At 43.5% G+C, this 25,000-nt stretch overlaps 1 protein-coding gene across 1 annotated transcript in view; it reads right to left on the reverse strand.

The window, feature by feature from the left end:
* Positions 1–25,000, reverse strand: part of LOC147011938 (protein kinase C alpha type-like) — a 334,968-nt gene that overhangs the window by 21,481 nt on the left and 288,487 nt on the right. Inside the window, exons 13-15 of the mRNA XM_085857692.1 lie at positions 23,094–23,174; positions 18,157–18,264; positions 14,861–15,001 (exon numbers count right to left, since the gene is read on the reverse strand). Of these exons, the coding sequence (XP_085713818.1) occupies positions 14,861–15,001; positions 18,157–18,264; positions 23,094–23,174 (330 nt within the window). The remainder of the gene's footprint in view (positions 1–14,860; positions 15,002–18,156; positions 18,265–23,093; positions 23,175–25,000) is intronic.

The following is a 25,000-nucleotide window of genomic DNA, read 5'->3' on the forward strand; positions in this document are numbered from 1 at the left end:
CGACTTAATGTTGCAGATGTGAAAAATCCAAAAGATGGCAGAACAGCTCTGCACTCATCTGTCAGGTCAACTTAAGACACTTCCTAACATCACAGACGATGTCACTGCAGAACGGAAAGCATTTTGTGACGTGATCTACAACTCTGCGGTGGATTGTATCGAGGCTATACAAAACGACGCCATGCAGACAGGGGTTTTTTTTTTATGAAAAAGACACAAATCTCAAACTTACTAGAGATGAAATTTCTCACTCGAATAAAGCTCACTATGAAGCAGTGTCACCGGTTCCAGCAGATAGTTCATCCAATTAAAAATGACTGGTTTTCTCAACAAGCAGATGAATTGCAGGCGTTAGCTGATCAGCATGACACGAAGTGCTTCTATGAAGTGACGAGAGCATCTTACGGTCCATCACGATCTACAGCCATAGCTATAACCAGTAAAGATCTCCTTCAAACAGCCACGCCCATACTCTCATTTCATAGAAAGTAACGATTCTATGTTCTCGCTGCTCCACGAGCCTCGACTTTATTCACCCAAAAACCGACCCAAGCAACACTTCTATCAGCGACTGAACAGAATCTCCTGTTTCTGAAACACCGCTCACCCAAATACCACAGCTCCCTCTCTGGGGTGAATTTGGTGATCCGCTCAAAAAGCAGTTGGTGAGATGAAAAAAACTACCACACCTAGTGCAGACGAGACAACTGCTAAGGTAAATAAAAGTGGTGGAAATTCTCTGATGAATAACTCGCACCTGCTACTTTAACACAGCAGATAATCCCGCAGCAGCTCATAGATGCCAACATCATTAAGATCTACAAAAGGAAAGGATCTACAAGTGACTGCGGAAGTTTCCGAAGAATAGGTCTGCTCAGGGTCATTGGGAAGATCCTTGCCCGAATCTTACTAGCGAGATTTATTTTTCTTCTTCTCAAATTAGTGATAATGTACTTGCTGAATCATAGTGTGCTCTTCATCCTCAGAGAGGTACAATAGCCATGCTATTCACTGCATGCCAAGTACAACAAAAATGTAGGGATCAACATCAACCGTTGCACACACCATTTGTTGACGTAGCCAAGGCATTTGACACTGACACTGGCTCTGGAAAGTGCTCAGCAAATTTGGCTGTCCTATCAAATTTGTCAGCATCACATGCCAGTTCCATGATGGCATGGTTGGCAGGTGAGCTGTCAGGGGCCTTCCCGATCACAAATGGCATTAAGCAAGGCTGTTTGCTGGCATTTAGCCTTTGTGGATTGCTCTTCGCACACAAGGGGTTCCCATTCGATTCTGGACCAATAAACTTCTGAATCTTGCAACGCTGCAAGCAAACACCGAAACCACGGAAACAGGTATCCATGAGCTGCTGGATGCAGACGACACACCGCAGACGACACAATGCCGTCCTTGTTGATGATTGGTCTTGTCCACGCTTTGACGGAGGGTTTCAGTTTGCATTGGACTGGGGAGCCACTCCAGGACACACAACAAACTTGATTCACCGACGACGTATTCCTCGACGTCAAGGGACAGGATTCATCAAAACTAATCATGGTCATGAAACAAGTTGGTCGTAGTGACACAAGCTAGTTAAATGAGTTTGCTTCGTTCATTTCTTAATGAGATAACCCCAGCCACAAGTTTAAAACTGCACTCGAGGAGATCAGATTTAGAGCACATTTGATGTTTATCACGAGTTATATCTGATGCTTCATTCGTGCCCAGCCATTCCAAAGGTATACAGGTAAATATTAGTGCTTTGTGGGCACTCCTGCAAATATTCGACGTCATCGTTCATATCCAGCAACAGGCTGTGGGTTATCATCAATTATTGCAGGGGTGTGACAGCACCCCTGATGCAGTACCTCCTGTAGGTTAGAGGCGGAACTATGAATTTACCCAGAGTGCCAGTGATAGCTCGCATACTCTTTGTTAATGACATTGTGGGAATCTCACTATCCACCAACTAGTGCCAGCAGACGGGACGCCCAGTTTAATACCCATCCAAGGCATGACACACTGCAAAACACAGGATGACAGTTTATAGCTAGGCTGAGATTCAAACCCATGCTAGACAGCTCCGAGGTGTGGATGGACACCTGTGGGCTACCCTGTCAGCCATCCCTGTAAATACGAAACATGTTTTTGTAACAAAAGCAGAAATACAATGCAATGTACAATAATCAAGAAAAAAAATATACAACCAAACACAGCCAAATCCAACATCAACGAACAACCCTCCCCCCAACCACAAACCACTCACCCCTGCTGCTTTGAATACAAACCGGGAGGGCACGCTTTTGACCGCAAGTGCGACCTTGGAAACCGCCATCGCACGGAATGATGGCCCGGCAAGGCACGTGCCAGGCATCAAAATTCATTCTCAACTCTGTTAGCTCACCAACTCCACTGGACTAAGCACGAACAGTTGAGGTTTATCGGATACTCTCGGGTGTGTGTTTTTCATTACCACCATCTTTACTCATTCCACCAAAAGTCTGATGGCGAGCTTCAAAGCCTTATGAGAAGGACAGCGTTTGGGGAACAAGTGGATGGTAAACAGCAATGGTGTCAATATTTACGGCCGATGCTACATTGCTTATAATAGCATAGGGAGCAGATAAATGACTGGACCACTCCACAAGTGATAGCAATCTTTGTTAATTTTCTGAGTAAAATGATAATACAAACGCTCAAAGCCTTAGGGTCCACCGCACCATCTCCTTCTCATGGTGGAAACTCTGAGGGGTGTACCATGTTGACCGAATGCTGTGCCCACAGGAATGACATTTACAATGCCACGTCTACCGTGCATCAACACCTTCAGCACTGTTGTGTTCAGATCAGTGAGTGGGTCAAGTGATGCAGAGCCTGGATCTTGGTTGGTTGGTTGTTTTTATCCAGTTGAATTTCCAAATTCAGTTTACGCTCTCATCTGGTTGTGGAATCATTACGGCTCAGGAGTCATGATTATTCCAAAACAAGTCTTGCAGGATCATTCTGGTGACATATTTGCAAAAGACCTTTTGGCTGGACTTGACCTTTGTGGTCATGACGGAGCAGTCAGAGTGAAAACGAGCTTAACTTTCGAAATTTTGCTGAAATAACGAAATTTCAAGGAAGTTCGTTGGAATTAATTGTACACAATGCAAACCACAAAAGACCCTTCAAATTTTCATCCATGCGTGAAAATTTAGTTGGCCGTTTGGTCGAGTGGCTAACGACTTGTTTCGTTCTTCCATTAATTGGTGTGTGTTCAATTCCAATGGCTGCTCATTCTTTCCAATGTGCACTTGATAAACATGGAGTATTCCGAGTATGCCAAGCAACCCTCAACATGAGTTAAGGGAGGTCTTTGTCCTGTAGTGGACTCGTGAATTTGGATGGATTTAACCAGGCATGTAAATTTACATGTAAATTTAAATCTACGTTCATGCACGGGTGCAAATTGACTGTCCTTTTTGTCGCTTTGGCACACAATCAATTGTCCTTTCTGTGAGCACAGACATTAGTCACCAAAGGGAATGTTACAGTCTGTGGTGGCAGGACAACATTCTGCTTTGTGGCAATACAGCACTTTTGAAATGACATAATCCGCCCCCAGATTAGTTGTCTGTTTGGTCGATGGTCATGGAACAAGTTATTCAGGAGCCATTAGATGCAGACATGCCACAGATGACACAATGCTGTCCTTGGTGACGATTGGTCTTATCCTCACTGTGACAGACGGTTTCAGTTTGCATTGGACTGGGGAGCCACTCGAGGACGCACAACTAACCTGATTCATAGACGACGTCAACCAAGACATCAAGGGACAGGATCCATCATAGATAATAAGGGACATGGAACAAGTTGGTCATAAGCTAGATAAATGAGTTTGCTTAGCTCGGTGTGTGTGTGTGTGTGTGTGTGTGTGTGTGTGTGTGTGTGTGTGTGTGTGTGTGTGTGTGTGTGTGTGTGTGTGTGTGTGTGTGTGTGTGTGTGTGTGTGTGTGTGTGTGTGTGTGTGTGTGTGTGTGTGTGTGTGTGTGTGTGTGTGTGTGTGTGTGTGTGTGTAAATGTGCATGTGCAAAAACCCTTAATAACAAAAGAAATCAGGGCGGTCTGAAAATATTTCACGTCTCCCAGATAAGGATTGTAGAATGAAATGACTAAAAAACTTTTAAAGAAACTGAAACTACTTGGAAGCACACCTGTGAGAAAGGGGTGTTCCTCGACACAACAAAACAGTTGGAGAACTTCCTGATCAACTCATCCAAAAAGTTGATAAATTGCAGTCAGTCCGTATTACAAAAAACTCCCGACAATGGAGGTCCACGAAAGGCCGAAGGTTTGTAGATGGTGCGTTCTAACCAAACCTTTGTTTCTTCACACTGACGGGAAGGTCATATCTGGGGTTTGTCGATGCACATGGAAGGTTTTAAATGATGATATTTACTGATAATCATGTTTGAAAGGAGTGGGGGGGTGGGGGGAGGGAGTGGGAGTTGGATGGGTTATGAGCACCGTTTCAAGTACAGTCAAACCTGTACACAAAGACCGCTGAAGTTAAACGTCAAAAGTGGCTTCACTGACGGATGGTCTTGGTGACGAGGTTTGTGGCCGCCATTTTTCTGCAGTTAAACGACGAAATTCAAGCACAAGTACCAAAATATATACGGTAAGCAAACCTGCCTTGGTCACTTTTTTTACTCTTTTAATTATTTTCTATGATTAATCAATATCTCACTCGGTGTCATTTTGACAGTCAGGAAACGTATACTGTAAAAAAAACAAATTATACCATGTCGCGGCTCGGATGAGAGCTAAGACACAATGCACAGCAAGGGGGGCATTAGACAAGAGGGGCAGGAGAGGGAAGGAGAAAACAGTGGGGAACAGAGACATTAGGAGACCTGTGGAAGGGAGAGGGATGGGGTGGGGAACATGGGTGTTTATACAAGATTTATACAAGATGGACATTTATACAAGATGGATGTTACAGGGACTTTCAGGAAGGAAAGCAGAGAATGTGAAGGAGGTGGGTTTGGAGTGGCTTAATGGGGGTAGAAAAGATCGAGGTTTTGAATGGGGGAAGAGCGAAAAAGTTTTAGCAGAAGGGGGTAGCTGGTGGACCTTGAGCACCCTGCAGAAATATGGTGGGGACATATCGCAGACAGATCAGGGGGAGCGAGACCAGAGAGGAGACGGTAGAGGACAGAAAGACCACTGACCTGCCTGTGGTGCGAGAGTGAGAGGCCCAAAGACTCAGCCTCATCGTGGGAGATACCGATAATCCTAAATGCCTTCGTTTCCACAGCGTGAAGCCGAGAAAGAAGTGGTGGTGAACTGCTGTTTCAATGGGATTGAAGAGAGTGTGGGAGTTTATTCCAAAGGCGGGGAAAAAAAAATAGGAATGAAAGAGTGAAGGTGAGCAGTGATTCGTGATTTTGGTAGTTTTACCGGAAGGGGGTAGCTGGCGGACCTTGAACACCCTGCAGAAATATGGTGGGGAGATAATGCAGACAGAGCAGGGGGGGGGGCGAGACCAGAGAGGAGACGGTAGAGGACAGAAAGACCACCGACCTGCCTGCGGTGAGAGCGTGAGAGGCCCAAAGACTCAGCCTCATCGTGGGAGAGACCGATGATCCGAAATGCCTTGGTTTCCACAGCGTGAAGCCGAGGAAGGTGGGAGGCAGGAGCACCAGCCCAGAGGGGAGAGCAGTACTCCATCAGGCTGCGGACGAAAGCTTTGTATGTGGTCAGGAGGTCAGATGGGCTGAGGAAGGACTTTGCACGATGGTGGATTCCCAGTCGGTGACTGGCTTTGGAGGCCAGGTTGGAAATGTAGCTTTCCCAGGAAAGATCATGGCAGATAGTGAGACCCAGAAGCTTGAATGAAAGGACTTCTTCCAGAGGATTGTTGAGAAAGTAGATGGGGGAGTTTGTTTAATGCTCCTTTCGGAGAGACATCGTGAGAGTGTGAGATTTGTCAGGATTGAAAGACACGTTGTTGGACGAGTTTGTAATTTTACTCAGATCTGCAGAGAGCGAAGAAGCTGTGTTTCGTGAAGTTTTGTTTTCATGAAGATTGGTTTAAAATTTTGACTTGTAGGCAATAAACACAGACAGACAAACAGACAGACACAAACAGACAAAATTGACAAAGCAATGTACTTGAAAAATCATCGATTTTGCAAGTAACACACAAACAGACAGAGAAGGGTGAAAACATAACCTCCTTCACCTTCGGTGGTGGAGGTAAAAAGGTGAAAAACATTTAAAAAAAAAGTGAGGGTGGTGAACAACCTGCAACTAGGTCATAATGTTGTTGTTCATCTTTTGGCTGCTCCCGTTAGGGGTCGCCACAGCGGATCATCCGTTATGATCCGCATAGTGATTTGGCACAGGTTTTACGCCGGATGCCCTTCCTGACGCAACCCTGGTCGCCTCTTACGACACAGGGATCAGGATTTGGGTTTCGCCATGATTCCGGGCTGCTCTACACCCTGCCCAGTGCAGAGTCCCCGTCCTCAAGCGATCCTCCAACCCAAGCCTCCGAGTAGCCGGATTACAGGCGCACGCCACTACGCCCGGTATGCAACTAGGTCATAATATGATCTTATAAATGGTGCCCTGTGACTGGAGGGGATAAGAAAGAGTACCCGGTCATTGTCGGGTGGCCAATGCAATCACCCCATCACTGTAGGTGACAAGCCCGCTACCACTGTTGGGGGTGACTCAATAATCCTATGGATTATGTGCTAGTATTACTAAAAGGAGAAGCGTCTGTATGTGAGTCATGCGAAGAAGCAGAACCTTGAGCTCCAATGTAGTGGTTCCTGCTGATATATATATATATATATATATATATATATATATATATATATATATATATATATATATATATATATATATATATACATTTTGTCGCATCCAGGGTCCAAGTTAAAACCCTACCTGGACGGATGGCAAAGCTTCTCCCTTGAAGGCTACAACTGAGACTCAGGGAGTAATGCACTCACGTTAACTGGTGTAATGGCGGAGAGGCAATCCACCCAGGAGGAGTACGGAAGGAGCATGGGGAGGAACAGAGCATAGGGCGCAGCCCCAGAACAGCTCAAGGGGGTTTATCCAGATCCCACAACAATTACACGAATAGTTTCTTCAAAGTAACCACATTTAATGCACAGATATTTACAAAGATGATAATGCAAATGAAATAATAGCAATAATAAATAAATAAATCATATGGTCGAGGCCTCGCACACGGACGCAAACACATACAAAGGGTGACAAAATTAAAAGAACCCCCCCCCCCCCTTTTCAGTAAACTGTTACTCAGCCTGACCCAGGACTGGTCCTCGTCAAACTTGGAACGGGGAGCACGCCGGAATGGTGACCAGCATGTGAACACGCAGGCAAAATTGCACCATCAATTGTCACAGGGCACACGCTTGCAAAGTGGCGCTTTTCTAGAATCTGGCCATGCAACTGCCCACTCGGTCACCAGTCTCCACGCGCGGTCCTCACACCGACCTCATCTGCATGTTCTGCTAAACCAGATGGGAGCCTTCCACACTCCACACATGCAAAAATGCACTTGCCTCTCCTGCACTTTCGATCACTCCCTTTTGCTCATCCCATGCAGTAAGAACCTCCTCGCTCTGTGCCAACCAACCTTCCTCATTTATCACCCTGGTCTGCTCACCCCCAAACGCTGGAAGGAGTGGCTTCTCCTGCGTTTCTATTGTTTCGGGGACGTGTTTCCAGCTTTACGGCCTTGCTTGAAATGTAAAAAACTGGTAAAATCACAGAGGGCAATCACATGCTGGGGGACTTATTTTTACTCCTGAAGCTAATTAACACCGCACCACCCCTCGTGTGGTGACACGTAACACTTAAATTCACAGATTCCATAACTTAATTCCATAGAGATGCTTCGACTCGTCCACAAACCTTGCTGCACTATACAATGCTAACTTACGTATTAAATCCTTACATCTATCCCCATAATCATAACAATGTATACATACATATATACATATATATATATACATATACATATAAATATATATGTATATATATATATATATATATATATATATATATATATATATATATATATATATATATATATATATATATATATATATATATATATATTGTTACGGCTGTGGAAATTCGCAGAACACCATAAAGGTCCTTAGGTAGTTATGCCGATAAGTCCGTGTTCAGTTAGATTTCCCCACCGTTGTTTAATGGGATTTATCCGTGTGCACAGGGCTGTGATCTTTGAGATAGTGTTTTTCTTTTCCGATCGTTATTTTGGACCAACGACATTTCAACACCAACTACGATCGCCTGAAACCACAACAACAACGATCGCCTCAATCCACAACAACCACGATCGCCTCAAACCACACCAACCACGATCGCCTGAAACCACAATAACCACGATCGCCTCAAACCACACCAACCACGATCACCTGAAACCACAACAACCACGATCTCCTCAATCCACAACAACCACGATCGCCTCAAACCACAACAACCACAATCTCCTCAAATCACACCAACCACGATTGCCTCAAACCACAACAACCACGATCGCCTCAAACCACAACAACCATGATCACCTCAAACCACAACAACCACTATCACCTCAAACCACAACAACCACGATCGCCTCAAACCACAACAAGCACGATTTCCTCAAACCACAACAACCACGAACGCACCAAACCACAACTCTCTATTGGTGGCGCGCTGATTTTCCCGCCTGCTTTTCCCGCGCTTTGGTGTGGATGAAGTGCGATTCCAGCCAGAGGTCAAAGGTGAAAAAAGGTGGGGGCCTGATTTTGGGGGAATGAATCTCCCTGGACGTGTGCCAAGAAAGATTCTCTCGGCCCCCACGAGGAGCGCGGGGAGGGGGGGGCAAGAGGGCATGCCCCTTTTCTGGAAACTTCCCGCAGGAGCTGGAAGCAGGGGTGGAGCAATAAACGGAGAGGAGCGAAGGGTTGGAACGGAGGAATATAAGGGCGCGCAGGACACCAGTTGGGGCTTTTTGTCGTCTTTGGGGGTGTGGTGGTTTTCGTGGGTGCGTGGGGCTTCTTCTTCTTCGTCGTCTTGGTCTTCGAAGAGTCTTGGGTTCAGTGGTTCGGGTCGAGTTGTCGGAGCTCGCAGTCGGTGGGGAGTCCGGGCGTGGCACCAGGGACGCGGACGGGAGGCGCCGCTTTGCCAGCTCTGTCGTGCAAGCCTGCGCATCCGTGTGGAGAGCGCCGGAGAGAGCTCTCCGGGTCCGTGGAAGGCAGAGCTCAGCCGCGGCTGTCCTCGCTGCTGTGGAGGGACAGACGTCGCGACTTGCCCACCATCGCACCACGAGGGTGCAGGTAACCTGCAACGGTCTCGTGGGATTCGTTCGGTCTGCCAAGTCCTACGCCATAAAGGTCTACGGACCCTGTGTGACTCCCCTGTCTGTGGGGGTAGTCTTTTATTTTCCTTGGGTTTTGCTTTTGAATGAATGTTGGTGGCACCGTGTCCTGTAAGTAAAAACTGTGTAAGTTCTGTACATAAATTGCTTATACTCGGTTGTAGTGCTTTTACCTTGCTCGTGTCTTGTCCCCTTCCCCCATTGATTGCATGGCTGTATTTGTGTACGTGCTGTAAATAAACGTACTTGTGTGAATGTTACCCGTTCGTCGTGTCTTTTCCCCCCATTGGAACGCCATATTGCATCTCGGAATATTAGTTGGGTTTTAAATACCCGTTAAATAGAATCGGATCCGGTGAGGTCGGGCGATAATACCCGCTCGGTTATCACTGCAGAACGGAACGGACTGTGTGAGCGGTTCGTGTCCAAGCCGATCTGCGCCGATGTACGGTCTCCCGGTAGGCTACCCGCGCAGGTACGTAGGTATATCGATATTCGGCGATTGACCCTATTTTGCGTGGGGAGAAAATTGGCTAGGCCGTGGTGGGGTTGAAGACCCACCCGTGACAGGGTTCCGGTGTTGTTCCGGAAGGTCATGACTGAATTGTCCGTCCGGTGGGCGAGCGGCTACTATTAGTGGAAAGCGGCAGTTCGCATGCCGGCAGGCGCGAATTCGTAACAATATATATATATATATATATATATATATATATATATATATATATATATATATATATATATATATATATATATATATATATATATCTTCTTCTTCTTCTTTCGGCTGCTCCCTTCAGGGGTCGCCACAGTGGATCATCCGTATGATCCGCATAGTGATTTGGCACATGTTTTACGCCGGATGCCCTTCCTGACCCAACCCTGGTCGCCTCTTACGACACAGGGATATGGTACACCTATTTTAACCGGGGTATACACCGGCCCAGTACACTGGTACTCATTTCGCCGACCTCAGAAGGATGACAGGCTGAGTCAACCCCCTGGTGTATTTATTCAGTGGCCCAACGGGGCTTGAACTCAGGACCTTTTGGATTCCAAGCCACTGCCCGAACCACTGCGCCAACACCAGGCTGTGTATGTATATATATATATATATATATATATATATATATATATATATATATATATATATATATATATATATATATATATATATATATATATATATACATCAACATCGGGGCAATGCCCCTGGACGTTCACCTGGTCGCGGCTGGATAAGATAGCCAGTGAACCACTGGTCGGCATGAATGACCCAGAAAATATGTAACGGAGAAGAAAGTAAATACCTATGGATTGTTTTTTTAATGCCATGAACAAACTTTGGTACATCACGGGTGATGAAGGGGGGGGGGTCAGGTTTCATCAGAATTGCATGTGTAGTTTCTGAGAAGAAAGCAAACACATATTTTGGCAGGCAATCGCCGTAGACCCCCTTCTTTTTTTTTTGCATGAACAAACTTTGGTCCATACACAGTGATGAAAAGAAAGTTGTGTCATCAAAATTGTATGTGTCGTTTCAGAGCAAAAGTTGCAAGTATTTGTGGACGGATGGACGGGTGGACGACGCACCATCCCATAAGCTCCCAAGAACTATGTTCCAGGTGAGATAAAAACGAAAAGCATGGTCAGCATGGAGAAACTGACTGGTTCGGTAACATCAGTATCGTCCCACCCGTGAAGCAGTGAGTCAGCCTGTGAAGCTGCGTGACTATTTGTAGATTAATCACGTACTGTTTGAATGTCGGTTGCAGACTGTACATGGTACGTGTATTAATTATGTACTGTTGAAATATACCTTTCGACGTTTTGGACTGCTGGGACTCCTTTGACCATTGAATACCCTTTAAGACCCCCAAGACCCCTAAAGACCCAAAGGACCCCAAAGATCCCGAAAACCCCGAGGAACCAAAAGACCGAGATGACCGAAAAGCCCCAGAGGACGCAAAAGACCCCAATGGCCCAGATGATACAAAAGTAACCGAGGACCCAAAAGACCCCCAAAAAAAGTGATGACTGAAGTGTTTATACAGAATCACTGACTGACTGACAGACTGACTGACTGAGTGACTTACCTACGGACGCTGCTCGATCGTATAAGCTCATCAGACTGAAGTGCAGGTGAGCGAAAAATGGTTACATTGGAAAGCTAATATTATTCATTTACTTGAAACAAAAATGTATGTCCGTTGAATCGTAATCACGCCTGTTTTAAAAGCCTGTCTTTCCATGAATCAGGACGAAGAAGCAGGAATGGGAGCTTAATGCAGAATTTCCAACGGTAACATTTATGATGCTATGATAGCAGGAACCCTTTGGAAGGACACGGAAGGAGCACACAATAAACAACCACAACCACCACAACAGCAGCAACAAAAACTTAGTGTTATAAAAGATCATTTTTCAGGTGTTTCACTTCTATTCACCTTCCATCCTCATTGAGATTTACAGATAGACATGCAATGTCTTTATGAAGTACAACATGCTGTCTTTTGATTAAATCCGTCAGAGAAGCGACGGGTCGGCACACCGAGTCTAATTAAAATAATTAAATAAGGTAATGGCTGTGGATCTGTATGTCTGCTCCTTATGGATATTGCAAACAGTTTGGCTGACCTCCACCAAATTTTGCATTCGTACTTGGGGTGCCCAGGGTCAGGTCATAGGTATCAAAATAAATTCCCCCCCCCCCCGACCCACACACACACCCTGCTAGTGTGGGGAGACAACTTGCGATTTTTCCCTGTACATGTGGAATTGTGCAAGTGGTTCAACTACTGACACCCTGCTGGAGGGAAACAATGCTTTTCTCTAATGGAGAGCAGTGATTGCTGTTAACAAATTTCCATTTCTACACATACCATTCATATTTAGCCTTTTAATATGGCACGTACATGACACATGTACCAATATTTACATGAACTGAGAAGTGGTCCGAGAACATGTATGTAAACCGTAAATTCACAGCCCCCACCCCCCACCCCCTCTTCAGGTGCAAATACCATCAATATTACTCCTTATGATTGAACCACACCTCTCCTCGTGCAGGGTGAGGGCAGTGCTTGTGAATAGGTGTTCACACTTAACTATTTACCTTTGTGCATAATTAAACAACACGTCTTGTATTGTCCATTCATCATCATGACCTGTAGTTTACAAATTAACAATGAACTTTATTGTCAATCAAAATGATTTGCAATAATTTGTCATTTTATAGCACTTTAGAATGGTTGTTTGAGTCTTGGAGCCACCAAGGGTGTCGAGTTAAGCTTTTGTTATCCTACACAAACCTGTCGAAGTAGTAGTCGTTTACAACTGGGGAAGAGTGGGGGTGCCCTTTTATGATCTCTGTAATTATCATGATTTCCTTCATGTTTGATATCGAACTAAAATAAGCACTTTGGTATCCATCTGTCTGTCTGACAGCGACAAATTCGGTCGTTATTTAAGCAATCTCAACCAAACTTGCTTGGGGGACGAGGGGTCACATGACAGAAGTTGTAGCAACTTCAGTTTTTCCCCTCCCCAAAAGAGTTTTCTGCCTTGGACTACAATAACAACTACTACTACTACTAATACTATAACTTTAATGCCCACAATTATTCCCATCTCCTTGTGTCGTTGGTTGGTGAATGTTTTAGGATCAAACCTTCCACGAACTGACTGGTCAGGCATGATGTTTCACTGGAGATGGCTAAAGCAGGAATTTTCAATTTGTGCAGGGTGTTGGTGCCAAGTCACCTACTCTTTGGGAAAGACACCATGGGATATTTAACATCTAGGAATCAATGATAGCAGACAGAACACCTCGACAACCATCCATCCGAGGGATGCAACAACACTGTGATGCAACACTGTCTGCAAAGCACCGGCAGACAGTTTATCGTCGGGTTGAGATGCAAACCCAGAGTAGACAGCTCAAAGACAAAGTGTGTGACTTTTGCACCATTCTGTTGGACCATTACCTTTCTGTAGGATAAGGTTTTGTTCTTTAACAACAAAACATCACCTTTGTTTTATATCATTCACAGTCGTCATTTCTCACGATAACCAAATCAAAAGTTTACATTTTTATGACCCTTCATATGCTAAATACATCCCCCTTTCTGATCCTCCTCTTAGTCTAATTTCTTCCTGGCCAGTTTTCTCTTCTCCTTCCACTCCTCCCACACTCCCAACTGCTTCCCCAAAATGTATTCCTCATATCATGTTCCCTTCTATTCCATTTTTTCAATTTAGCAAACCTCCCTCTCGCTGTGCGTACCCAATAAATTAGCCTCATCGACCAGACAAACTCTTATCCCCATAAAAACACAACGACACAGCACCGTGACATCATGATGATACGTGGGGGAGAGGACGGTGTGCACAGAGGAAGATCAAACCCTTTCTCGTAAGAAATAAATCGCTTGGGTTAGCCACCGGTTCTTTGGGTGATAATCTCTTTGCAGCGAGCTCCTGATCCCCACCACAGGCATCATGTTAGAACTGAGTCCACCTCAATAATGGATCTCTCGATCCACACCTCTTGAGATACTGTATGATGTAAAATTTCACATTCCGTATTAACACAGTGCACTGATACCAATATGGATTTGAAGTTCTACTGACAAATATCACAATTTTGTTTGCTTAACACCCCCAATATATAGATGTAATGGGCTGGCAGATGACAGAGAGATAAAGGAAAAAGAAATATACATATATATATATATATATATATCTTCTTCTTCTTCTTTCGACTGCTCCCGTTAGGGGTCGCCACAGCGGATCATCCATATGATCCGCATTGTGATTTGGCACATGTTTTACGCTGGATGCCCTTCCTGACGCAACCCTGGTCGCCTCTTACGACACAGGGATATGGTACACCTATTTTAACCGGGGCATACACCGGCCCAGTACAACTGGTACTCATTTCGCCGACCTCGGAAGGATGACAGGCTGAGTGAACCCCCTGGTGTATTAATTCAGTGGCTCAACAGGGTTTGAACTCAGGACCTTTTGGATCCCAAGCCGCTGCCCTAACCACTGCGCCAACACCAGGCTTAGCCCACATATTATATATTAGCCCACATATATATATATATATATATATATATATATATATATATATATATATATATATATATATATATATATATATATATATATGTGGGCACACATATATATATACACACCTAAATAATTATTGATCACCCAATTCAATGACAATCCAGATCATCAGCTGGAAACTGTCCATCATGAATGTTTTGATCATTTTTATCCCAGAACCTCTATGAAGAGCAAGTCCATATCATTAGTTGTGTCTGAAGGTCATCTTGTCAGACAGAGAGAAAGAGAAGTGAAGACGAAAAAAGAAGAGACGAGAGACGTGGGAAGAGAAGATAAGACATGAAAGGGAGAGGAGAGATGTGAAACCCACGGGTTTTGGCTTGAAAGGTGGCTGGATCTCTCTCTTCTCAATTTTTTCCCAATCCAACCGACGGAAGAAGGTATGGTCTCTGATATCATGCTCCCCATCGGGGCCACAGCCCAGTCGTTTGCCAGGGTGCTTGGTCAGGAACTACACACACACACACACACACACACACACACACACACACACACACACACACACACACACACACACACACACACACACACACACACACACGGTGCCACAAAAGAAAAAAAACACAATGCAACGTCGTCAGCAGGAGTACACAATGCCTTACACATGCAAATGTATGCCTACACCAAAACTTTGATCAATATGCCAGGGGGGGAGGGGGGGATCACATTTCAATTTACATGTGGGATGTGGGTGAGGGGTGGGATTTGGAGGGGGTTACAAATACCCTGAATTCAGGCTCTTTCCCCTGCAGATTAGTCAGCAAATGGGGGAGAAACAAGCAACAGCAAAGTTAAAGTAGGCCTGGGCAATGCACAAGCTGCAGACTTTTAAAGATAATTATCAGGAAATACAGGTCATCAAAAAAACCCAACAAGCTAAAAAGGCAACTCGTCGCCCCAAATACCTGCCCATCGCATGAGAAAAGTGTGACGATGCGCTCTCTTTATCACGCTCCGGTGCTCGGCGATTCCCTGCAATCCTTTGTACGTGTAGAAATGCTACAGGTAAATTTTTGGGAGGAAGAACTTAAAAACTTTGGCCTTCTTTTACTTGTTAATGAAAGGAAATGAGATATTCCTGCAGAACTGAAATAATAATTTACACGATTCACAATCTTCTCTCTCTTCTTCTTCTTCTTCTTATTCTTATTCTTCTTGCGCATGGCAGCTTCCATTTTGTTGGGGGCATGCTTGTGCCGCTGATGCTCTACCCCTACACCAGGACACTGGTGCTCGTTTCACCAACCTCAGAAGGATGACAGGCTGTCAACCCCACCTGGTGTTAATTCAGTGGCAAACAGGGCTCAAACTCTAAGATGTAAGCCAGCCACCCAAACAATTTGCAACCAATTGATTGATATAATTATACTTGAGGTCTGCATTGCCACTCACAAAATTCCTGACCTCTTCAAAGGCATAATGACATCATTTTGGGTGCAATCCTTATTGTGATTACTCCTTTATGTGTGAATGAAAATGTGAAAGCATTCCATATTTATTGCATTCTATTAATGAGATACAGTAATTGATCGTAAGCCGCTTGTTTTCTCCAAGCCCAATGAGATAATTGATTTAGTGTAGGCCACACCCTTTTCCTCCAAGCATATTTTCAGAGTAAGTACCTACTGGTCCTTGGTGAAGAATCTTGATGCGTTTGGTGAGGTTTAATAGAGTTATTTGCATGGAAAGTGTTTTCCGTGGCTTATGGCTATTGAAAATCTGTCAGCCTTCGTGACTTATCTGTGCCGAGAGAAATGCTTTAAGAACACCACTCCAGGTGCTAATTCATGGCAGACGTGGCTCAGAAGGGATGGCGAGGCATTTTTTTTTTACTAAAGTAACACTTAAGGTTATGGAATTGTGTTGAATATTCCATTCCCCTTGCCCAATCACAGTAAATCATGTCTTCATAACCTCTCTAGTTTTGAAATACTTATTTCACGCTTACATGCTGCGACGTGTTTCCATGTGTTACGGTTAATTTACAAGAATGGGCCTTCCAACATTGCTCCACTACCTTTCCAGGTTGCATGAATTGATCGAGCATCATCATCCTTGGTACCCTTTCCCAAGCTAGAATTTATACTTACCTTACACTCATTTCATTCCCTTTTCTTCCACCTACCACATAGCAATCCAGCTCTTCCCCCAGTGCTTCATGGAGACAGCTCACCACCACATCATGCGGTCTTCCATTCTCCACTCGTCATCTTTTCTATCTCCACTCACCCTACCCAGCTCCATTCTACCAATTTCACTCCGACTTGCAGGCTTCCTTTATTCTTTTTTTTTCTCATCCCTACATCCCTTGTCTTATTATGTTCACTGTACTGTGTTGTCCTCCATACTTCGTAATCTTAGTCTTTCATGAGCCTCATATCTGTACTTGGAAAAAAAAATGAGTGGGAGTAGAACAAAAAAAATTACGTCATCAGTATTTGTGGCCAAAACAAAACAGGTGAATCCAGAAGCCACTGCTGCCAATTGGACACTGGACCCTCCGTTTGGTGCAGGCAACACCACCTTGAGAAGTACTGTACGTCAAAAGCACAATCCTCCACCCTCAATAACATGGTACACAATTTGATATTTCATTTTTTTTTCATGAAACATTTTCTTTAATTATGTCCAAAAGGTTGTCCTTTATAAAAACCCATTAAAATATCTCTTTGCTGATGCAGAATAAAGTGAAATGCAACAATTGGTGTCAGCAAGGGGGTACCCAAAGTTAGGAGGTAAACCCGAAGGAAATACAATGAAAAGCATTTTACAAAGGACTTCATGGGCAATTGAGATGTTGAAAGAATGGAGGCAAAGAAATAAAAGCACTTGCATGCAAAATGTTCATGGTCACGGAAGCCTAGGATAAGCAAAGGTCAGTAGTCATTAATTCTGGCTTACAGAACGTGTTACAGACTAGTAAATGTTATTTCAGAAGCAACCTGATGGTCATAAGTGAGAATTGTAGTCACATGGATCGTTAATCATGCAGAAAAAAAATTAATACTGATATTGACGGATATTCAAAATAATTGTTTCCTTTTATGGCAATTATTATTTCCCATTTTCCCAGTATTTGATTTGTCAATTGAGGGTAGCAATTATTACAATGAGCATTCAAGATGCTTTGATCATCTTTCATCTTGCTTAATTGCTCGAGCTACCTTAATTACTCAGCTTATATGTGGAACATCTCTTTGAAGATGGCTAGTAATAAATCCAGGTGTTGAATTTACATTTTTCTCAGGTACCAAGATTGTGAAGATGCTGGGGCATAACTCTGAGCTTGTGAGATGGAGTGACAAGCACTTCGACTTGCATTATTGTGATTTGCTGGTGGATAAGTAGCCTATGATACTCCCATGGGACCCTTTGCAATAGGTATGGTGACTAATCAGGAAAGCTTCAAAAGTGTACAAAATACTCCAAAGAAACGTATCATGGACGCTCTACAAGCATAATTGATGAATTGCATGCTTGGTGATGCGGCACCCCTGTCAGAACGGTTCATTGCAGCTGACAAAGACAAACAAGATTGACTTCCTATGTGGAAAAATGTACATTTGCATCATGGCCATGCGTTTATGTTCCACTTGATTCACTCACCCCTTTGCAAATGGAAACGGCTTCCTTGGAGAGAGACTTGGGGTAAGAAACATTCTGCTCCATGATGGACTGGAAGAGCTCGTCCTCATCTTCTCCATCAAACGGTGGCTGCAAGGTCACGAGCACACTGCAGCTGCATGCAGAAACGCTCGCTCACTCGCTCGCTCGGGGGACGGCTGGGAACGACTAAACCCCCACCATATGAGCTCAGCACACTCACACGGAACCTAATTGGGGATGATAAGGGGTGAAAAACACTGGTTTCACATTAATCTCCCAAAGTCATCCTCTGTATGGTTTGGTGGTTCTTCGAGTCATTGCTTATCCGTGTTGATGTTCTTTTTAATTACTTTTTGGAAACGAGATGATACAGTCTGGTGTCCTAACTCCGGAGAATCATTAATTCATTTTCTTGATCATTATTTGATTATTTTGATCACAATTGTCTCACGTGATGCTCTTGTATTTGCCTATTCATGAAACGATTCCATCTTAAATAAGTTGGGTTTTGTTGAAGGCAAGTGGGGAAAAAATGTTGTTGTTTGTCCACAAATTTTGACGCTCAATTCATGATAGGTTTTTGAGAGGTTGTACATTAATTTTAAGAGCACTTAATAAATATTAAAATCCTTAAATAAGCGTAATAATTCAGTTCACCGCAGGTCGAAGACCCCCCTTAACCCATCATACCCAGAGAGGTGTTTGCCCATACTTTCCACGGATGTCAAGTGCCCACGGGTTGGCAAGAGTGAACGGCTGCGGAGATCGAACATCATCCCAGTGGAGGAAGAACCAAATGTTGAACCCCTCAAAAACAGCCAGCTCACTTAACAAATATATTCCTCAAGATAAGTTATAAGGAACAGGTTTGTAAACCATGAAATAAAATTTGGATTCCCAGGTCAGAATTTTCAGTCATGCCTATACAAACCATGGTAATTGAGGAAGGAAACCCAATCTGGAAATTGAACGCGCAACATACGTTACAATTATCCTCACCTCAACTGAGCAGTCCTGGAAATTCACCTGCAAATCATCTCTGCAGCAGAATCAACATACATGTCTGCACATGAGCAACATCAATACCCTCTGTAAACTCACCACCAATGTGGTTCAAGTTACTTTCGGAATGCTTTGGTATCATTTAACACCAAATGAGTTGGCTCACAGAATCGGGATGATTCAAGAAGGTATGATCCAGACTGCCGCTGCTTCCAGATACAATGTTTATCACTGTCATTTCTCGGGCACTGACAATGTGCTGTCGGAACAGACAGTTCACGCAAAGTCCTTGTTCAGGTCGGTCAAAGATTACAACCCCTTGTGAAGATCGTTATCTTCTCATCCTTGCTTGAAGGAACTCCTTTACAACAGTACAATCTCTCCAGAACTACCTGCAAAGAGCAATCAACGATTGAATTTCGTCCTATATCAGTGGTCCAAAGAGCACAGCTCTGCATCCTTCTCTGCATCCAACAGAGCGCCGGATATGACAGTGAATGCAGTTGGCAAACCCACATCGCAACTGTAGCATGAACTGTTGGCACCATGTTCTTTTCACAGACATGTCTAGATTCTGCATAGACTTCAACGATGGATGTGCTAGAGTCTGGAGAAGAGGTGAGGATCAATTTGCTAATTTGCCATTTGGCAGCATGATGAATTTGGTTTAGCTGCCTGATGATAAGGGCTGCCATTTTAGTTGGTCAAACAACTCATCTTGTCATCGTTCAGAGGAAGAGTATTACTCGTGTCCAGATACAGGGATGAGCTCATTACACCTGGAGTTTTCCCTCTGACCAAACATCAAGACCTCAACTTGATGTTTGTAGAGAACAAATGCCCGTAATGGATAAAATTCCACACCGTCATTGTTGCATTTGCATGGTCTGGCCTGCACGATCTCCAAATTACGATCCGAGTGAACGTACTTGGGAACATTCGAAGGAGATGTGTTTGTGGTTGCTCAGTTACCCCCACAATCTCTTTGTCAACCGGAATTGGCACTTGCCGAAGAACTCCACAACATCCAACAGCGACATCTGGATCGTCTGATTTGGTTGACGACGAGACATGGACAAGGTTGTATCGGGGTCAATGGTGGTCAGGCATCTTTATTGAAGCCATTTCTGTCAATGTGAACTTGCCTGTGATCTGTTCAAGACTGCAGTCATTGCCAATTTTCACGCTCATTTCAGACAGCCATGTTGCCTTCACGTAACAACTTAACTTTGGCTAACACCGACATCGATGTGCTCATGGTAATGTTCAACCAGAACATAAGCACGTTCGAATGCACGGTAAGAAAACAACACGAGTGTCAAAACTGAATATACAGAAAAAAATTTTTGATTTCTTTCCACGTTTGGAGATTGGTTTCAAGTATGAAATCGGAAAAATTCGTGCCAGATGGTTTTCCATCACTTTATGTGAAACCCCACATCCATTTTTTTTTGGTTGGCACTTTCATTAGTCCAGACATGCGGACTGAAAAGATTTCTGGCAGTTTACAATATTATCACATCACAATTTCCTGCAAGGAACAACTCAACCTCCAGATGAGCTTCCTGTCTGTGAGTGCAATCTTGGTTTGATTAAGGATAAAGATGAACAGATTAAATTACGGCTCCAAGCCTGGAGAAATTATGTCATGTTCAAACAAGATAGATAGATCCTTAAAAAAAACAGTTTTGATTGGAAACTTTTAACGAACACGAAAAAGAAAGAAACCTCTCGCACCCTGCCATGTATCAGATTATTCGTTCTTCTCTCTAACTTCTGTCTAATCTCTGTATAGACAGAGTAAGATTGTTGTTTTTTACATTTATTTTTACCTTGCCCACCTAAGGTGAAAGGATGTGATGTTTTTCACCCCTGTGTTTGTTTGTTTGTTTATGAAGGAAATGTCTCAAAAAGTTGGTGACGGATTTGTACGAAATTTGGTGGAGAGCTTGGGTATTTGACACGGACAAAATGATGAGATTTTGTTGAACATCCGGATTCGGATCTGGATCTGAGAATTTATAAAAAGTCATTCTTCGCCATTGAGTGATCACGCCAGAAACGACATATAGTAGGATATCTCAAAAAGTTATGTACGGATTCGGCTGAAACTTGGTGGACAGGTTGGGGATGTAAGAAAGAAGAATTAATTCGATTTTGGTGAAGATCCGAATCTGGATCCGAGAATTTTTTTAAGTGATTCTTCACCATTGAGCGATCGGGTTGAAACGACATATAGCATGATATCTCAAAATGTTGTCAACGGATTTGTAGGAAACTTGGTGGAGAGCTTGGGTATTTGACACGGACAAAATGATGAGATTTTGTTGAACATCAGGATCCGGATCTGGATCTGAGAATTTATAAAAAGTCATTCTTCGCCATTGAGTGATTGCGCCAGAAACGACATATAGTTGGATATCTCAAAAAGTTATGTACGGATTTGGATGAAACTTGGTGGACAGGTTGGGGATGTAAGAAAGAAGAATTGATTCGATTTTGGTGAAGATCCGAATCTGGATCCGAGAATTTTTTTTTAAGGGATTCTTCACCATTGAGCGATCGGGCTGAAACGACATATAGCACGATATCTCAAAATGTTGTCAACGGATTCGTACGAAACTTGGTGGATGAGTTGCTTCGGTGACAAGAACAAGCTGATTAAATTTTAGTTCAGGTCCGAATCCAGATCCAGCCTATCAGTGGGACACAAAACGTAAGCGAATCAGCCTGGTGGAAGTATGCACTCTACCGAGTGCCCTTCTAGTTGTCCCTGTGGATAATTAAAGGTACCCTATGACGACATCTGTTATCAATTACACAGACAAGGCGAACAACAATATTATCGGATACAGTTGTGTGGCAGTTGGCAGTTGGAAGTACTTACACGATACATAAAAAGAAAGGGGAAGGAAAAATCTTTGAGAGGTACATTGAAGAAAATGCAAATGAGAGAAACAGGAAGAGTGGAAGGTGTCAGAGGAAGGTGATGAGAAATGGAAACGAGGTTGAGAGAACATCGGGGTAAAGGAGAGGGAATGCATGCGGTAAAAGATGGAGATACTGGAGTAAACGGGTAAACTGATTCTTCCATTTTCAGTAGATGTTATGTTTAGATGCCCTTTTTGGTGTAAAAGGTGAGGGATTAATTAAAGGATTGGCTAAAACACTCCTGGTGGGAATCAAAAAGGGGCCCAAACTTTCATCCTCTTCTTGTGTTTAACGAACACGAGAGGAGTTTGCTTTGACGATTCTCTCATTCCGATGCGAACACAACATGAATACAAATACATGACAAGGTATCATAATTCATAATAACCACATCTCAGCTTTGGATGATTTAATCAAGAAGTAGTTCCATTAAAATCTAATTTTGTGTGAATTTAAGGAATTATATTCCCTTTATTTCAGTGATCTAAGGATCATGGAGGGGTTTATACATTTATTACATTCAGCACAAAGACATGAGTAGACATCAATGCACATTTACATGTATTACACGAACATTCGTAGACAATGAACAAACACATAAGACGTATGGAATTTGAACCTGAATTCTCATGGGAATGCGACCCAGTGTTGTCCTCATAATCCGATTATTCATTCCATTTATTCATTCCTGATTGGAAGAATTGACCTTATTCTTCATCTCAAGGATGTTGTGATCCAACACTACAAAGTGATAGTTTTGTTGAGGATATTTTCATGATAATTCATTATTTTTTTTAATTTATAAAATAGTTCCAACTCTTATTTGTTGGCAAACTCTTGAAATTTATGCTGGGTACAATTTTTCATGAACAACCCATGATAAATTGAGTGCAAGATCCACCAAGTAGGCACAGGCATGCATGACACACACACACACACACACACACACACACACACACACACACACACACACACACACACACACACACGCACACAGTGCCCACCTGCCCTGCCAGCATCTCATAGAGGAGAACTCCAAATGCCCACCAATCCACAGACTTGGCGTATGGTTGGTAAGCAATGATCTGTGAAATGAAACAAACATTTCAATGTCATCTCGTCACTGTTTAACCGTGAGTTGATGGTTTCACACAAGGCAGAGAAGTTAATGCTGCAGGAAGTTCAACAAGGCTGATCATACTGCACAATATTTCATCTGGTGCCCACAAAGTGACAGAGTTACCATTGCTGTTACAGGCTTGTGCTGTTGCCCTCCATTCGAGCATATTGCTCATTATGCTGGAATCCCATGTCCGAGATGCTGTTGATTTGTCCATTGTCCACAAATGTCCTGGAAATTCATGTAAAAGTACAGTGATGTCCTCTAATGTCTGTGTCCCACATGAAATGTTTGTATAACATTCCACAAGAACCTTAGACTGTAAAAAAATTAAAACGACTACTATTTAAAATGTACCAATTAATTCCACCTTCTTGTCTGATCGGCTGCAAAATATTTTCTTCTTCACACACCTCTATCACAAACTTTCTTTCTCTGTAATCCCACATGTCCTCCATGTCCCTCTCCATCACTTCCTTCCACCTTAACTTTTGGTCTCCCTCTTCTCTTGTCAGCTGCATCCATATCAAAGAACTGCCTGTCTCACAGTGTTGAGAAAAAAAGGCACTTAATATAATTAGTCAATGGCCATGATCAGGTCAGATAGATCATGAACCATACTCTACACAGAGCGTCGGTGCTGCCGAAGCAGTTTCTTTGCCTGGGGTTCCAATCCTGAATGGGTTGCCACTCCGACACAGGAAGTCAGGGCAGGAATTTTGGACTTAGGCCAGGGTGCCGGCGATAGCTCATGTACTCTTCACGAAGGACACCGTGGTATCTTCCACATCCAGCAACTAATGCCAGCAGATGGGATACTCAGTTTAATGTCCATCCAAGTTCAAAACCAAAACCAAAACTGAAAGTGATATTTAAATCCTTACCATAAATCACCTCTCGGTTTCCTTCCCTTAATAAAAAAATTAATAAATATATATGTATATGAGGCGCCCAAAGGAGGGGTGATGCAAGGGACACATCGGCCATTTTGGAGTTAATGCCATATAGCACTATTTTAACCCTTCCCCTATCATCCGAGCCTATCATCATCATATCATTAAAAAATGTCGCTTACATCACTCCTCCTCGCGGGGCCTCATATATAGATATAGATATATACAAGTCGGCCTTCGCTTCAAAATGTTAAGTCAGAAAAATAATATAAAATACCGGCATCCATCTGATCTTCGAGAGATTATCCTTGCTTGGATTTGAGGGATTATGCTTGCAGGGATTGTGAATTGAATTGTTATTTCAAGAATGTTAGCCATGGAGTTTGTTTGTTCGTATGCAGGATTAGGATGCGGGGTAGCATCATTGGCTTGGGGTGCCGCTGATGCAATGTTCTCTGTAGGTTAGGGTAGGAACTTGGAATTTGTTCAGGGTGCTGGTGATCGCCTTACTCTTTGCGAAGGACACCGTGGGATCTTTAACACCCACCAACTAATGTCAGTAGATGGGACTCCCAGGTTAACGTCTATCCGAGGGACGGCAAACGTATTGATTAATCACCCTGCTTGTGAAACACAGGGATGACGGTTTATAGCTGGGTCGAGATCGAAACCCATGCTAGACAGCTTATGGGTGAACATGCATACCCCCAAGATCCTCCTGCCAGCCCTACCATATATTTAAACCTGCAAGACATATCAATCAAAGTTAAACTCAGGTGTAGAGTGAGGTGTGCACAATAATGCCCTGCCCTACCCTTCCCCTTGACGTCCTTGATGTCCTTGTGTACAGTATAGAATACTTTAATAATAGACATTGAGTCTTTTCATAACGAGAGAG

This window comes from Eptatretus burgeri, chromosome 15, assembly GCF_056783735.1.
Source record: "Eptatretus burgeri isolate ZD-2024b chromosome 15, Ebu_testis_v1, whole genome shotgun sequence".
Classification (NCBI taxonomy): domain Eukaryota; kingdom Metazoa; phylum Chordata; class Myxini; order Myxiniformes; family Myxinidae; genus Eptatretus; species Eptatretus burgeri.